The 15763-nt window shown below is 38.5% G+C and overlaps 1 protein-coding gene across 6 annotated transcripts in view; it reads right to left on the bottom strand.

Moving 5' to 3' along the window:
• The window catches only part of LOC122666173 (CCR4-NOT transcription complex subunit 1-like), a 91343-nt gene extending 81296 nt beyond the window's left edge, over positions 1-10047 (bottom strand). For 4 of the 6 annotated variants that reach the window (XM_043862305.1, XM_043862309.1, XM_043862308.1 and 1 more), the window contains exons 1-11: positions 9886-10047; positions 7850-8150; positions 7504-7729; positions 7041-7383; positions 6781-6894; positions 6567-6695; positions 6290-6481; positions 6001-6195; positions 801-938; positions 562-681; positions 188-438 (exon numbers count right to left, since the gene is read on the bottom strand). In XM_043862305.1, the coding sequence (XP_043718240.1) occupies positions 188-438; positions 562-681; positions 801-938; positions 6001-6195; positions 6290-6481; positions 6567-6695; positions 6781-6894; positions 7041-7383; positions 7504-7729; positions 7850-8150; positions 9886-9984 (2108 nt within the window). In that variant the 5' untranslated portion in view covers positions 9985-10047. The remainder of the gene's footprint in view (positions 1-187; positions 439-561; positions 682-800; positions 939-6000; positions 6196-6289; positions 6482-6566; positions 6696-6780; positions 6895-7040; positions 7384-7503; positions 7730-7849; positions 8151-9885) is intronic. The other 2 variants (XM_043862307.1, XM_043862311.1) reach the window with 1 other exon arrangement.
• Positions 10048-15763: the final 5716 nt, after the last annotated feature.

Below are 15763 nucleotides of genomic sequence, written 5' to 3'. Positions count from 1 at the left end.
CCAGGAAATGTCAGGTCCACATAACAAAGCTCAAAGCACCCCACATCAAACACCACACTTCTGCTTTCTATATACGCTTACATGATTTTCACAGCAAGTGCTGTGCTGCACACTTGCACACTAATATCGACGTCTTTATAACCTAGAATACGGATAAAAATAAAACAAAGTCGATTAAAGATTCAACCTTTTATCAGGACAATCCTTGAAGCGAGCAAGCATCTGAACCATTGCATCAATGGTCAGCTGACCAGAAAACATTTGATGGAAGTAAGAGTTGGCTTCTGCCTCAATATCATCTCCATAAACATCAGATGTCGACTCCACAGCTCCACCATTCTGCAGTCTCGGGTTAGCATGAATGGATGCTAAATGCAACTTCTTCATTTCCTCAGCAAGCTGGTTAGAAGTAATCTGTGAAGCATGAGCTTGAAGGACCTAAAAAACAGCAAATAAGAAGATGAAAAATGGACGGAGGCAACACACAAGTGAATAACAAATAAACTTTTTTTATCATTTGATGAAACATAGAAGAAAAATGAACTATTTCACTATTAGGACCTTGAAAAATGTTGAATTTGACTCCAAATAGGCATTCACCACACCACCAGAATGCTGGAACGGATTTGCAGGATCCTCTGCTGTGTCAATAGGTATCTCCCTCAAGAACTTGAGGCACTCCTGCAAAGTAGCATCATAAATGTTTAATTGCAGTATCATCGCTATCAAAGTTACAGAGAGAGAAAGAGAGGAGAACAGAGAAATGAAGAAGATGATGCACAGAATTGAACGGACTGTACCTTGAAAAAGACATCCTTATGTGTGCTCATATTATCATTCAACCACTTCTCCAGATTTATGTGTTCTTCCCGAGAAGCAAGGGCAGCCAGTTTAATACTGAATGAGAAAGGTGTTATATCCAATACAGCTGATATAATCTGCAAAATTGAACATTTGTAAGCACAAGCACGGCATAAACAACGCAGCAAGGCATAAAAGATACACATGCATCTGTTCCTGATTCAAGTCAAAGATATTATGAATACATTAAGATCAGAAAGATCAACACATTCAGCATTGACAGCCATGCCTCAATTCTACAACTCAAATATTTAAACCCTAAAGTTCTGTTTCTCAACAATAAACTAATATACCAAACAACAAATAACTAACATACCAAACAATAAACAACTAAAGCAATCAACACCAGTGGAGACCAGCATACTAAACCATCACACATGACAATGTTGTCCAGGGAAGGCCTAGTAATGCAGACCAAGGTGGTTATCTGCTATGGTGGGCTTCACAGAGAGAGTAATTGAAGAGTTAGAGTTGCAGGGGGAGAGAATAAATCGCATTAGAAAAAGAGGGTGGGGGAAGAAGAGTGATCGCATAATAAGAAGAGTGGGGGTGGGAAGGAAGAGTGCAAACGCACACCATAGCTCGAGAACTCGTGAGATCTCCACCGAAATCTCGTTTTTTTGAGAAGTCGAGTCAAGTTGGTATATGAGTTAAAAAATTACACTTTCTCAGTCGAGATCTTGGGTCAACCCAGATCTCGACCCATCTACTTCTTTAAAAGTCACCTAACTCGACAGAACTCGATCGAGTTTTGTCCAAAAGCTGTTTTCTTCCCCATTTGAAGGCTGTGACTCATTTTAGCTCTGGATTTGAAGTTGTAACCTGCGGGACAATAGATTCAGCTGCACATTTGAAGGATTCAGCTACACATCTTCAAGACTATGTGGCACTACTGGGGACTGAGGGAGAGTATATGCAACAGTACAGCAACACTATGTCATGGGAAGACTATGTGGCACTACTGGGGACTGAATACTTGATTCAAACTCAGTTTATGTGATGATAGTTGTAACTTGTAACATTGTTAAACAGTTTGATGTATCACTTTAACATTTCTAATGCTTATTTAAGTTGTTTAGCTATTAATTGAATGTTTTGCTTGCTTTCTATTACTAAATTATGTGTAAAGTAGGATATTTTAGTACGTCATCGCCTACCAACTTAAGGTCCGAAGTAAAACTCCTACCAATTGGACTTTGTTTTTGCAAAATCTGATAATGTCAATGTGTTTAAATGGCCTAAAATAGGCTGAATACCAAGTTTCAGACCCAAACTAGGTCTAAAACCCACTGAGTTGAGGTTTCGCGTTGGAAAAAAAAATGCACCAACTCGACCGAGATCTCGGTTTTTCCCAAGGTCAAGTTCTAAGTTTTAGTACCATGGTACCCTGACGCACACAGCCCTCAAGCTACTCAAACCATAAACTCAATTCATTCTTCAATTCTGTCTCCAACGATGGGGAATTACATCATATATATAAAGATAAATAAAAGACTCCTAATTACTTACCTAAAATTTAGACTAACTAAAATAGAAACTCAATAAAACTCAAATTGGAAATTTCCCTATAAGTCTATTGGCTACCCAAAAATAAAAGATTACATATCTTTCCCAAATAAAATAAATTCTAAAATATCCTACTGAACCAGAACATGGTTGGGAAGCGGTTCATCTTGGTTTGGATCCCCAACTGGGTTTGGGTCAGTCCAAGGTAACGTATCTACATCAATTCCCCTGGTGTTGAGAAAAACTCGACCTCGAGTTTTGTAAGATGGTAGAAATAAAATCTCACAAGTGGGGGCTAGCGGTTCCATGTTTGCAACTTGAAGAAAATCCAAAATATGAAGCTTTGGGGGTACATCCATGTCAAGGAAATCATGAGGAAGAACGAACTCATGATGGGAAATGGCCTTTACTGCACTTGAGTCCGTCGTTACTTGATCCACGATCTGCACATCTCCCGTTGCCACCACTTTTGGCTGCTCTGGTTGAGGTTGTATCACTGGTGCTGCCTCTTTTGGCTTGGAACAAAAATCATCAACTAACCCATGAAGAATGAATGTTTGGGGCATGTGAAAAGGATGTAGAGTGCACAAGTTTCCGTCACAATCAATGATGCCTTTTCATTCTTCTTGCCATTCACGACCCAATTTAATAACACGCCGAGGAGAATTAAACACTTAACAATGAGCTCCATCACAATAATAAGAAACGAAGAATTCGACGAATACATAATCCTCAGAGTGAATAATGACATGGTCGTTCTTGGATAACATCTCTACCACAGATTGTGAGACAAAATCGTTGCTTTGTTGTTCATTAATAAACAACATAGCAAGTTTTCCATTGGGCAAACGCACTCTAAATTTGAACACAAAAGGGTCCATGGCCAGGTTTGTAATTAAAGGAATCTTAAAGGGATACTAAGGTAGACTAGAGAAAGGGTATGATGGGTAATAAAAATTAAATACTAGGGATCTACTTGGAACAAAATAAAATTAAAGGAGAAAAGGTGATAAGAGAGAATAACAGAGGTATGATGGGAATCTAGAAAAAGATAAAAAGGGAGAGTGCCACGTTAAAAGGGAGGGGCAATATTGGAAAAGATGGGATTCAAAGGAATAACTTATCATGTGATGCGGGAGGGTGATAATTTGGAAGACGTGGACTTGGCTTCTACCGCTAGTAACCAGAAAGGATGCCCACGGAAAAAAATGGCGGAAGCAAGGAACCTTTAGCAGAATCGAAGAACCAGTGTGCGACTTCGACTCCAAGGTGAAGACGGTGACTGCGAGTGAGGGTGTCGAATCACAGCGGGAAGTCGGGACATCAGAAGCCAGGTATGTGATTTTTTTTCTCTGTTCTGTACTGTCTCTGCCCTCTCTTCTTCTGACTCTCGCTCTATCTTCTTTGCTCTCCATTTTTTATTTTTTCCACCGAGTCAAACCCTAGATTTCAGACGGAAAGGGGCGGTGGGAGCTGTCGCTGGAAAGGACGGGAGTTTGTTGCGGGTTGGGGTTCAGTGATACGCAGGATTTTTTATTTTTTTTGTTTGCTGTTACAGCGATGAAGAGGGAAAAGGAAAAAGAAAGTGGGTTGTTTTTATTTTTTTGTTTCTAAGGGTGGAATCGAAGGTGAGGGGTTGGGTTTTCTGTGAGGTAAAAAGGAATGGGAAGAAAATCAGGAATATAGAGGGAGAGGCAGGGGGCTGCTGCGGGTGGTCAGGGGGAATGGGGTTTGGGGATGTTGATGTAACCGTAGGGGGTGCGTTCTTCTGTGAAATCGAAGTGTTTTTTTTTTTTTCTGGGATCGGCTGAACATCAATAGGAAGGAAGATTAGTGAAGGAGAATGAGATGAGAGATGGACAGGAAGGGGATGGATCCTTCGGCTTCGATACCAAATAATGCAGACCAAGGTGGTGATCTGCTATGGTGGGCTTCACAGAGAGAGTAATAGAAGAGTAGAGTTGCAGGGGGAGAGAAGAAATCGCATTAGAAGAAGAGGGGAGTGGGAAGGAAGAGTGCAGACGCACACAGCCCTCAGGCTACTCAAACCATAAACTCAATTCATTCTTCAATTCTGTCTCCAACGATGGGAAATTACATCATATTTAAAGATAAATAAAAGACTCCTAATTACTTTCCTAAAATTTAGACTAACTAAAATAAAACTCAAATTGGAAATTTCCCTATAAGTCTATTAGCTAACCAAAAATAAAAGATTACATATCTTTCCCAAATAAAATTAATTCTAAATATCCTACTGAACCAGAACATGGTTGGGAAGCGGTTCATCTTGGTTTGGAACACCAACTGGGTTTGGGTCGGTCCAAGGTAACGTATCTCAGATCACCTAGGCAACTTGACATCTAAAGGGTGTTTTGTTGGTGCAACATCAACCTAGGCAAGGCATAAACAAACACTTGCCTAGGGCTCTCGACATGCACCAAGGTGCCAACAGCCTATGCATGGTTTCTTGCAAAGTGCCAACCATTTTTCCCTTTTCTGGAAAGATATATCGATACATATGAACCATAAAATATGGAATATCAAGCATAGTTATCAAGGTGGCAAGGCAACCATGGCGTTGGAGAGGGTCTAAAATCAAGGCGACAACAAGAAGGCGGCAAGGCGCCCGCCTAGGTGACCAAGGAGCCTGGACGCCTTGATAACGATGATATCAAGCACTTGTCTGTTGATCCAAGACAGCATGTATGTATGCATTTATGTACAATATCATCCGCCCACCCTAGTGAACATCATAAAATTACCAAACAAGAAAGAGAAATGGGCAAGGTAAAACTCACCTAATACACTGACAGCACCACGATATTCTTCTTCCTTGAAATAATGCTTTTAAAAATTTTCAAAATAAAAAATTGGAATGTGAAAAGCAAACATACAAACTTAGCCACAGTTTACAACTGCCAATCAGACTCCATGACATTTTTAACTGTGGAGCCTGCTGGCACACTGGCAGCTACCAGGTTGAAATATAGATGCTCCATCCCCGATTTTCTTTTCCTGTTTTATTTGGAGATAATTATCAAATTCTATTGAGAGAGAACGGGGGAAAGCCTCATAAACAAACAGAAACAATGGGACCATGATCTGGCTTCACCGCAGTACAAATTACAAGAAACTATATCTTCAAAGGTAACAACATCAACAGTGTTTACCTATTGGGATCTTTAGGTTTCATACCCGATTCCTCGTAACTGTTACAGGAGATATGACCACCAGAAAATGGCTAATACCTACATCGCTACTTGATCCATGACTCCAAGAGAATATACACATACACAAATATCCACGACAGAAATCCAGTAGTCCTATTTCATTCTACATCCATGTATGAGTGCAGTGCTCATTATAGGGTCTCCTTGGAATCCAGCATAGGTATAAATGGAACAGAAATGCACCACATGAAATATTCAGAGAATAAAGAGGCCTATTATGTAGATTGATTCTAGTCCTGAATACAAGAATCCAGAAGAAAGAATCTAAAAGGGAGCAGCAATCTAAAATACTGACGCAAAAAAAATCTTGGAATTAAAAGAATCATGCAGATGCTATGAGATGCTTGAAACCAATTAAAGGAAACAAGAAACCCTAAACCAGGAGAACTCCTCATTTTACCTTCAGCTCTTGGCAAATGCCCAGAATTCTGGTCATATTTTCTGGATCAGCAAAATGAATGCCTATAAAGCCACGAACCAAAAGATTGGGACTAGCATGCCATAGATGAAGAAATACTCCACTATTCATTGCGTTGCCAATTATCATGGGAAGAACAGTTGAAGACACATCGTATTGGAGAAGGTTAAATGCAGTCTGCTATGACAAAAGAAATTTTGATCAACCTTTACAAGTCTCTCTAAAGTAAATAACTCAAAAATATCAACTGTATATGTGGGGGAGAACATACATTAATATGGGCCATCCCAAGAAGCAAGGCCTCAGGACAGTTTTTAAGTGGATATTCAAGAATTGTTCGCACAGAGCCAGCATGACCTCTCTCAGCTAGGTGACATAGCACCTCCAAGAGGTCAAGACATAACCAGGCCTGATTTGCATTTCTCTGTGGAAGCTTATGTCCATGTACTGCATCAACATACGCCTGAAAGAAATATTGGCAACTATGATCAGCCAAACAGCAAATTGTACAAAGATAATGCCAGGCTGGAACAGGTGCAGTTTAATACCAATTGCCGCACAGAATGCCCAAAGGTGAATATTTCAGGTGGTGCACAAACGGCGTATCTTAGGAAAGATAGCTGACCTTCAGCATTCTTCCAGACAGACCCACAAATAGCATGGAGTGGGAATGGATCCTGCAGTCACATTTTACACAATGACCACTAACTGAACAGGAACTATTTCATTTTAAAACTTCAGACTTTTTGCCATACAGCGTACCTGGCATGCATTTGCATAAACAGACATGAAAAAGGAGAATTCCTCCTCATTGGAGAAATAGAACCCCTCATGGTCCAGGTTTTCCATTACACTAACCCAATTAGTTCCTGGAGCCTGAAGATAAGAACATCATAATTAAAAACCAATGACATGCTTGGCTAAACCTTTTGAATTTTGACCATATCAACATTCCAATTGCTGCAATCAAGGGAAAAAGAGTAACTAACAAAACATTGAAAAGACTGAAATTAGAAACTCACAAGTTGTTTAATTGAATCTATAAGGACATCAACATTCCAGGAGTTCAAACATGGTAAATCAGGTACTGAGCTGACACTAAGTGCAGAGCAGAATATTGAAAATGTGCTTTGGCTGTCCTCAAGACCAGAATGAGTGCGTGCAATTGTGCTAAGTATCTGGGAGAGGGTCCCCTCAGTCAATGGTAGAAAAAGGGATAAGACTTCTTTGCAATGTGATGCATTAATAGTGAATCCGTAACCAAGTTCGTTCATAACATCTGCCATGCTAATTTCCTTCTCAATCTCTGCTAGAACGGCATCAAAATTATTTTCATTGGATTCATAGAATAGATCCAAATGCCTGCATTAAAAGTACCGAAAGTGTTAAAAAGAAAGGAATTTGAATCAGGACAAACAATGAACATAAGCATAAACAACATGGTAACTGAATCAAATTATAGACATTCAAGGAAAGGATGATCACCTCAAAGAATCAGCCCCATGTAAATCATCTGAAATAAATGGATCTAGTACAAAAGAAATGTCTTTCAATTGCATTAAGGATAACATCCGCATAAAGGAATCCACATGCTTAACAAGGCCCTCTGACTGATGCAGGAACATGACAATATTCTGAATTTGTCCATGAAAATCAACAGATGTGGGATGGGCACACCATTCCTCAATCTGGTACATGCAGAAGTTTTGACCTGATAAACAGGAAAAGTATATTCAATGTAATGAAGAACAAAAACAGATGCACCAATGCAATAGAAGTGTAGAGATCAATGTGCTTCATAAATCTCTCCAGAGTAAGTAATCCAACATACCGCATGTCCTAATATCAAGAATTTCCGAATCTGACAAAGCAAGACCAATGCCAATCTTCTCAGACACCGAAAAGCATAATGCATTACAAAAATCTCCAAGAAAAGCCTCAGTGATTGATGTACTTCTTAATGCTTCACAAAACACTGTACTGAAATTTGGTTTATCCATCAAATATCTAAAGATTGCAGCAAGAAAATCTGGTTTCAGCTGCATGTTCTGCGTGTCCCCACTATGAAAATTTGTGTGATCCAAGCAGGACTGGAGCAGCAATATGCTTCCTTCACTTCCATACTCAGTAAACTACAGAAAATAAAAATGCATATACTGAATCAGAAAGCAACAAAGAGAGCATTTACGAGATGAGCTTGAAGATCACAGAACAAAGGCAAAAGCAAAATCAATAATATTGGATTGCAGGCGGATTTTGAGAATTATATTAACACCCAGTGTGATATATAAGCAATTTGTGAAACAGTGGACAAATATGAAACAGTAACAACTCAACAAACAAATATTCACAAATGAAATTAAATAGCAATAAATATGATTTAAAACGTTTGGTTTTGACTAACAAATGATTCCAGAAAATAAAACCAGCCAAAATTACTCTTATCATTATTCCAAAATAGAACATTCAGTTCATCATGCAGTAGGTCCTAGTAGTTAATGACGTTAATTTTATGCTATAAATATTTTTGGTATCTTGTATTCATCCATATATATCTCAACAAATGCAAATGGAAGGGTTTAGTTAAAGATTCTGAGGAAGGCTTAAATGTCAATGAAAACAAGCCATACTGTTCACAACTTCAGGACCATTTGATCTCAATATGCCCAACATACATATTACCAGTAGACGGTGGACAGGTTAGGGGTTGCATACCCAATGAGTATCAACGAAGATATGAGCACACCGATTCACAATGCAAAATGAAGCAATTTCAAGCTCTGTTGTCAGGACTCCACAAATGAGTTAACAAACGGGCACAAATATTGCTGTGTTCTATAAGCATTACTTTTTATTTGAAGCATAAACAAAACCTCAATAATGAGCCTTTCATACCTGAGGTTGTTAGGTTATACCCAAAAATGTTACACATCTAAAACAAATAAAATCATTGGATGGTTCAGACTCAGAAGCTCGGTAATGATGATAGAAACCTCTCAAATTTAGACACCTGATAGATTGTACTTCATCAACACATTGACTAGTAGTTGAGTTAGTGAGTATATTCAACGTGTACAAAGTAAGTTCATGCATTTGAGCATCACACTCTCCAAAACTGTGTAACATTAGCATTGCATCTGGGATCTAGCATTACAGGACCTTGAGCAAAGTTTTATGCATTTAGCCTCGGTAAATTCTCTCTGTGTCATTGATGTCTTAGATTTTTCAAGCCTAACATGTGATTTTGGGTTTTATTTTTTCCCCATCCTTTTCTTGCGTCAAGCCAGTTCATGAGACATCTCAGAGTCTAAAGTTCAAGTAAAAATCATCTTTTACGAATTAAAGACCAGATGGGGTTTTGATACCGGTGGATCTTACAGACTCATCAAGGCGGTAATTTTAAAGAAGAAAGTCTCCAAAAGTGAAACGTAATAGAAAAAAAAATTGATTTTTTAAGCAAATCGGTTCCATGTAATCCGACCATTACATCTCCACCTCCGTCCCTTGCGGATCAACGCCAATGGTAAAAACAATGAACCAAAAGTTACTAGACAAACAGACACAATTAATAACCTAGAAAATGGTGGTGGGGGTGGTGGGAATGTCAGTAACAGAAGACATCAAATGGCATGGTTCAAGTGTCTAATTAAGACGACGAACCCTAAATGAATTCAAAATTATAAAAACAGAACGATAAAGAGTGCGAGAGAGTCAACGATTTCCAATGACATTCTTTTTCTTTTTCTTTTTCTTTGTTGGTTAAAAGAGACGGAAAACTTTACAATAATATGGAAAGAGGGGGAGGGAGAGAGGGCGGGAAACAAATTACGGAAGAAAATGATAATGATTAAAGAAGCTTAAGCGTACCTGACATAGCTCGCGAACGACCGAATCGAAGTTGGAGTCGTCCAAGCTCTGAAGTAAGAACCGAATCTGGTTCGAAACCGTCGAAGAAAAAGGAAGCATGGCGAATGGAGAATGCCAATGGCGGAAGATAATGATTGATTGCTACGGTTTGAAGTGAGGAATGAATCGTTACTAGGTTTGCAAGTTTCGTCAGAAGCAGAGAAATTCAAGGTGTTTGAAGGTCATCAAAGATCATGAAAGGCTGGGAAGACTGAACAATCATCGATAGTCGATAAAGAAGACTCTCAGTCTACAAAGTCAGTATTTATAGGTGGACTGCCACGTCTACAAATGGTTTTTTTTTTTTTTTTTTTTTTTTTTCCTTGGGGATAAAGGAAAAAAAAATATCCATTAAGTAAAATTAAATATGTCAACATCAGAACCTGGTACACCAAGTCTATGTTTTTTCGTCACACCATGGTCAAACTGCCATAGGCTCATCCTGTTACGTGCAAAAGATGATTTGAAATTTCTGCGCAAATGAAAATAGGATAATTCAAAATACATAAAGAAAGAGAAATAGGGGAAGTACAACAGTTCTCAAGAACAAGCTATGGATCGGATGAAGCAAGGTTGATGGAGTTTGATAGTTGCAGATCATATAACCAATGGTACAAGTTTGAGAGCACCCACATAGGATCAGCAGAAACCTTACTCTTGAGAATGTGATCCCGATGAGCCCAAACAAAATAACACTTGATGACAAAAACATAGAAAACCCAATTCAGATACATAGGAGATGAATTGCAATGGGTTAACAAATTGAGAACAATCGACAATAAGGATGGATTGGAGAAAGGATCAATTCTTAACACTAAGGCCCCCGCAACCCAAATCCTTCGAGATAAATCACAATTGAAGAACATGTGTAAGATAGATTCATCAGTTGAGCTGCAAAAGACATAAACATTGTCAGTAGAAACAAATTTACCTAATATGGCACAGACAGGAATACTACTATGTAACAAATGTCAAAATAAGAATTTAAATTTTTTGTGAATTTTAAGTTTTCAGAAAAAATAAAATAAAAAATAACAAATTTTAAGTTTCCAAAAAAAATTCGCCACTAAGAAGATGGGAGAGAATCTATCAGCGAGTGGCAATTAAAGAGGTTGGACCTAAAGGAAATCAAAAACTTGGTAGCTAATTTGGTTTTGAAAAAAATCCAACCGACTTAAAAGTACACCACCAGCAATCCTCCTCTTCTATATATAACTATCTTCAGAATATCACCTCCCAAAGTAGAGGGAAAACAATAGGGCAAAAGATCCACGCTCCATTGATTAGAAAAAATTAAATCACTGACCCATTTGTGAGAAATACAACTAGTATTGGAAGCCTAATAAAGAGGATCGCGTAAGGAGAGAATCCAAGGATCATACCAGAAGAAAATAGGACTTGGATCTTGTGCAACTATGGCGGGAGCTGTTGGCTAAACAACGGTCCAGGGATCAAACCATGGTTCCCTAGGGAGACCAAGATATTTATCTTTAGGGTTTTGCACGCCCTGGGTTAGCCCATGGTGTCCCATGGGTGCCCCATTTTAATTTTAGGGTTTCCCATGGTCGCCCATGGGAACCCTGGTGCATCCCTATTAGGGTTTCTCCTTCCCTATTGCATTCCATAAAATTAATTATCACAATAAGGACGGAGAAACTCGTCTCTAGTCCATCACATGGCAAGAGGGATCCATCCCATACTCGAATGCGCAGCAGAAAATAATCGATTCGAGTTTCTTTCGCATCCCATAAATATTAATAATCAATGATCAGAATGAATTAATAAAGAACTGCTAACCTGGTGAGCCTCAAGTGTTGCTCCTCCAATAGACAGTGGTTCTTCCTCCAATGAGCGCTCAAAGCAAACAGATATGAACCTCCAATGGTGCTACCAAGGTTCTACATGCCAATCCCAGATGCCCTCAAACTCCTCAGCACAGATCTAGGGTTTCACAAACCCTAACTCTCAAACACAGGTGAGAGAAGCAAGAAGAAGAAGAGAGATCACAAGAGGGAGAGAGATAAACCAAAAACGTAGGAGAGAGAGTGTCTGCTCCAAAAACATGGAGAGCTCCTCTTCTGCGTATTTTTGGTCCCCTATTTATAATAATAGGGTTTAATTAAATCTTAGATAGATTTAATAGAGCCCTAGTGAGAGTCCGACTCTCTCTCTCTCTCTCTCTATCGGCGTTTGTTTAAACTCAAAGTGCTACACAGGTGAAGAAGCAGAATCTAATAGGGAAAGTATTAATTAGATTCTTTATTTAATTATTAATGGATAATTACAATTAGCACCAAATCCATTCATTAAATAAAGAGCCAATTAAATTAGCAAATTCCAAATAACTCCCTATATGATAACAATTTATCATATACAACCCCCCACTAATAAACACCATCATTATGGAATCTAGGGCATGTACACATGTACTGCCAAACCCCAATCCATAGTACATGTCCATATAAGAGTGTCTGTGCATCCGATCGGGTCCTGCAAAACTCGATAAAACACTTTATTTGAAATAACTATAAATAATGTATCATTTTATGTAAAATAAATTTTGCAAAACCATTTCCAAAACGATCGGATCCGCATTCGATCCGACCATGCACGAGCAGTCTCTATCTTGGTGTTCCCCAATCGGACAGTGGTGACCGTGTTGGATAACTCCTTCACTCACAAAGTGTTCACGCATTCCCGAACACCGGCTTTGACTCGCTTGAGTCTCGGTCATTGATGAACCAAAGAATGCGATCACACTTTGCGGTGACGGTTCCCTCAGTATGCAGTGTCGGTGACACATGTCTATCCCTTCCTACATCCGGCGGAATACATGAGGGAATCGACAAAGTAGATTCTTCGTCAATGCACACATCAAACATGTGAGCACTTGCATTCGTACCCTGACATCACATGTCTAGGCATACCCAATGCGACGACCATATGATAAGGGTGCCCAGCCCAAACCCTAGTCATGACTACCATTTTAAGTATAACTTACGGACACATAATGCTCAAAAAGTTTATATCGCATGTGACAATATTAAACTAAAATGTATAAATGTTCAATACAAAGGTGAACCGGGTTGAACCGGACCGAACCGGGTTTGATGGACACACACTTGTCCAACAGGAGCTGCACTGTGCAGCTCCAAAAACCACCCCAAATACAGGGGGGAGGTGGTTATTTCACATGTGGGGCCCATGTGGGATCCACCTGTGAAATGACCACCTTACCCCTATTTTTGCTATCGTTTAGCGGTGCTGCATAGGTGTAGCTCCCACCACGGCTGCATAAGATCCTTTTCCAAGAAAATAACGCTACCATTTCCTACCTGATGAAGCACAGTAGATTTTAAAACTAATAAAATACCTATAGTGCTATTCCAAGTCCAAGAACCTCTTTTAGCATAAACTTCGGGGGAAAAAAATGGATTTCCCTCGAAAATATAGGGTTTTGAGAGTTCGAGCCCAAATGGTAGAGTCCTCATTGATAAGGTGTCAACCCAATTTCAGAAGAAGGATTTATTTTGAGTATCAACATCCCAAAACCCTAAACTACCAACCATCTTAGGAACACATAATTTAGACCAAGAAATCAAATGGAGAGATTTAGAATCATGCTTAGCACCGATCCAAAATTTAGAGCATATAGAATCCAAGCTACGATAAAATTATTTTTGGAAAATCAAAACAAGACATTAAATAGGCTGGAATAGAAGAAATAATAGATTGAATTAATACATGCCGACAAGCAAAAGAAAGCAAATTGGCCTTCCAAATCGATAACCTAGATTCCACTATACTGTCAATACACTGAAAACTGGCAACACGGGATCTGGGGGGGTAGAAGTTGAGTTCCTAAATAAGTAGCATCAAAAGACATTTCATTAATACCAAGAAAAGAGCAAAAGTGGTGTTTCTCAAAGTTGGGACATTGTTACTAAAAAAATAAACCATTATTTGTTGGAATTTTAAATTCATTTAAAAATATTTGATTCAAAATATTTTTATTCTTTATTAAAATGTTTATTAGAGGGTTTTGTTGCTTCCAAATAGACACCTAAATGACCAATGGGTGTATCTATTAGAAGACTTGTTTGAATGGTCAACAAACAAGTTTTATGGGAAAATGCATGTTTTATGGACATATCCTTTGGAGACACCCTTTGGGGGTGCCTTTTCTTCTCTTATATAAAGAGAAGAGTACTGCCCATTTTTCTAATAATTTTTGGGAAAACTTCTTTTGTTTTTTCTCTCGGCTTTGTTTCTAAGTTGTTTATATCTAATTGAGTGCAACTCTCTGTGCCCTTAGTAGCCTAGTATTTGAAGTGCATCATTACTAAATAGCTTTAACCGGAGCGCTGTTTTATCTTGGAGGCTGTTTCGCAAGGACCCGATTGCACCATAGGGGGCGTCTACAGTCTTAAGGAGAGTGATTTTTGTCACGACTGAACCCCACCGTTTCTTTTATTTTCTTCATTTTTTCTGGCTTATGACGTGTTATATGGTGCTTGAGATTGTCGTCATTGATCTCGGTTTGTCTACATTAAGATAACTAATCTAACCCTTTAATTACATATATATAATGATATGTATGTTTTGGAAGATTGTTTCCAACATTATTCCCTAGATTAATAAATCGACCCTAAAGTTCGGAAAAAGATCCAACATAGATTTAATAGATAACAAATGGTCCTTTGTTAACTTAAAAAAAACAGGGGGAAAATGAATGTGTAGGTCTGCACCAGACACAACCCTTGAAATGACTGTCCTACCCTCATATAAAATGAAATTCCCCAAACACAGTGAATGGGCAACATTATTCTTTTCAAATAAAAGACAAACTAGACACATGTGTTCATCCTCAGTCCCGATATGTTTCCTTAATTTGATCTACAATTTTTTTTCTATATGCTTCTCATCGTTGTTATTGTGCGTCACTTGCCACATTTTCAATGTTCACAGCATCACTGTCGTCGTCTTCACTTTCATCATTAAATCTCCCTTCTCTGTTTTTTCAAAAAGCCAATTTGATACCGTTTGCTTTCTAAAATAATTGTGTATGATTACACATGCAATCACAACCAAAACTTGTGTCAGTATATGGAGATATCATCTTTAAAACAAGGAAGCGCTTCTTCATAAACCCCTCCTCATGCGGTCGTCTACGCTTAAAATCAGGTTAATGATATCGAATATTCTTGAAAGATCAATGTACCCAAGGGTACCTGTGTGTCCAAAATCAATAAGAAATGACATTAATATCTAAAAAAGATTGATAAGGACTGCTAAAAGTATCATATGAAACGTCGTATGGTGGTAGATAGGAAATTTCATACGATGAGTGTTAATGACTTCCCATAATATTTGGTTGTCTTGTGTTGTATCTTTTTAATCAGCCCATACGAATGTTTGTACTCTGCCAACCAGTCCAAAGCAAGAAAAGCACATGTCGAATGAACATGCACCACGTACATTTTGGGTAACTTCATATTTTTCTACCAGATTTATATGTTACTTGTTTTGCTAGTGGAACTGATGCGTTTATTCTGGGTAACTTTATTTTTTTCTACCAGATCATGATTATTTGCGCCAGGAGTTGTTTGTTCAACTGTTTTGTTTGAAGAGTTTGAGAAACATTTGAAAGAACGTGTTTTATATACTTGAATCTGGGATCTTTGGGATACTATAATTATGAACGTTTTGATTTATTTGATATCTACTATTGCTTCTTCTGGGAGTCTTATGGAGCTCTGGACATGAAAAACTTGCCATTTATACTTACATCCTTCCATTATAGGCATTTTAGAGAGTGGATGCCACATGAGTCAGGAAT

Source organism: Telopea speciosissima, chromosome 6 (assembly GCF_018873765.1).
Source record: "Telopea speciosissima isolate NSW1024214 ecotype Mountain lineage chromosome 6, Tspe_v1, whole genome shotgun sequence".
Taxonomy (NCBI): domain Eukaryota; kingdom Viridiplantae; phylum Streptophyta; class Magnoliopsida; order Proteales; family Proteaceae; genus Telopea; species Telopea speciosissima.
Note: the sequence above shows the minus strand (reverse complement) of the source record. Positions and strands in the feature narration are given on the sequence as shown.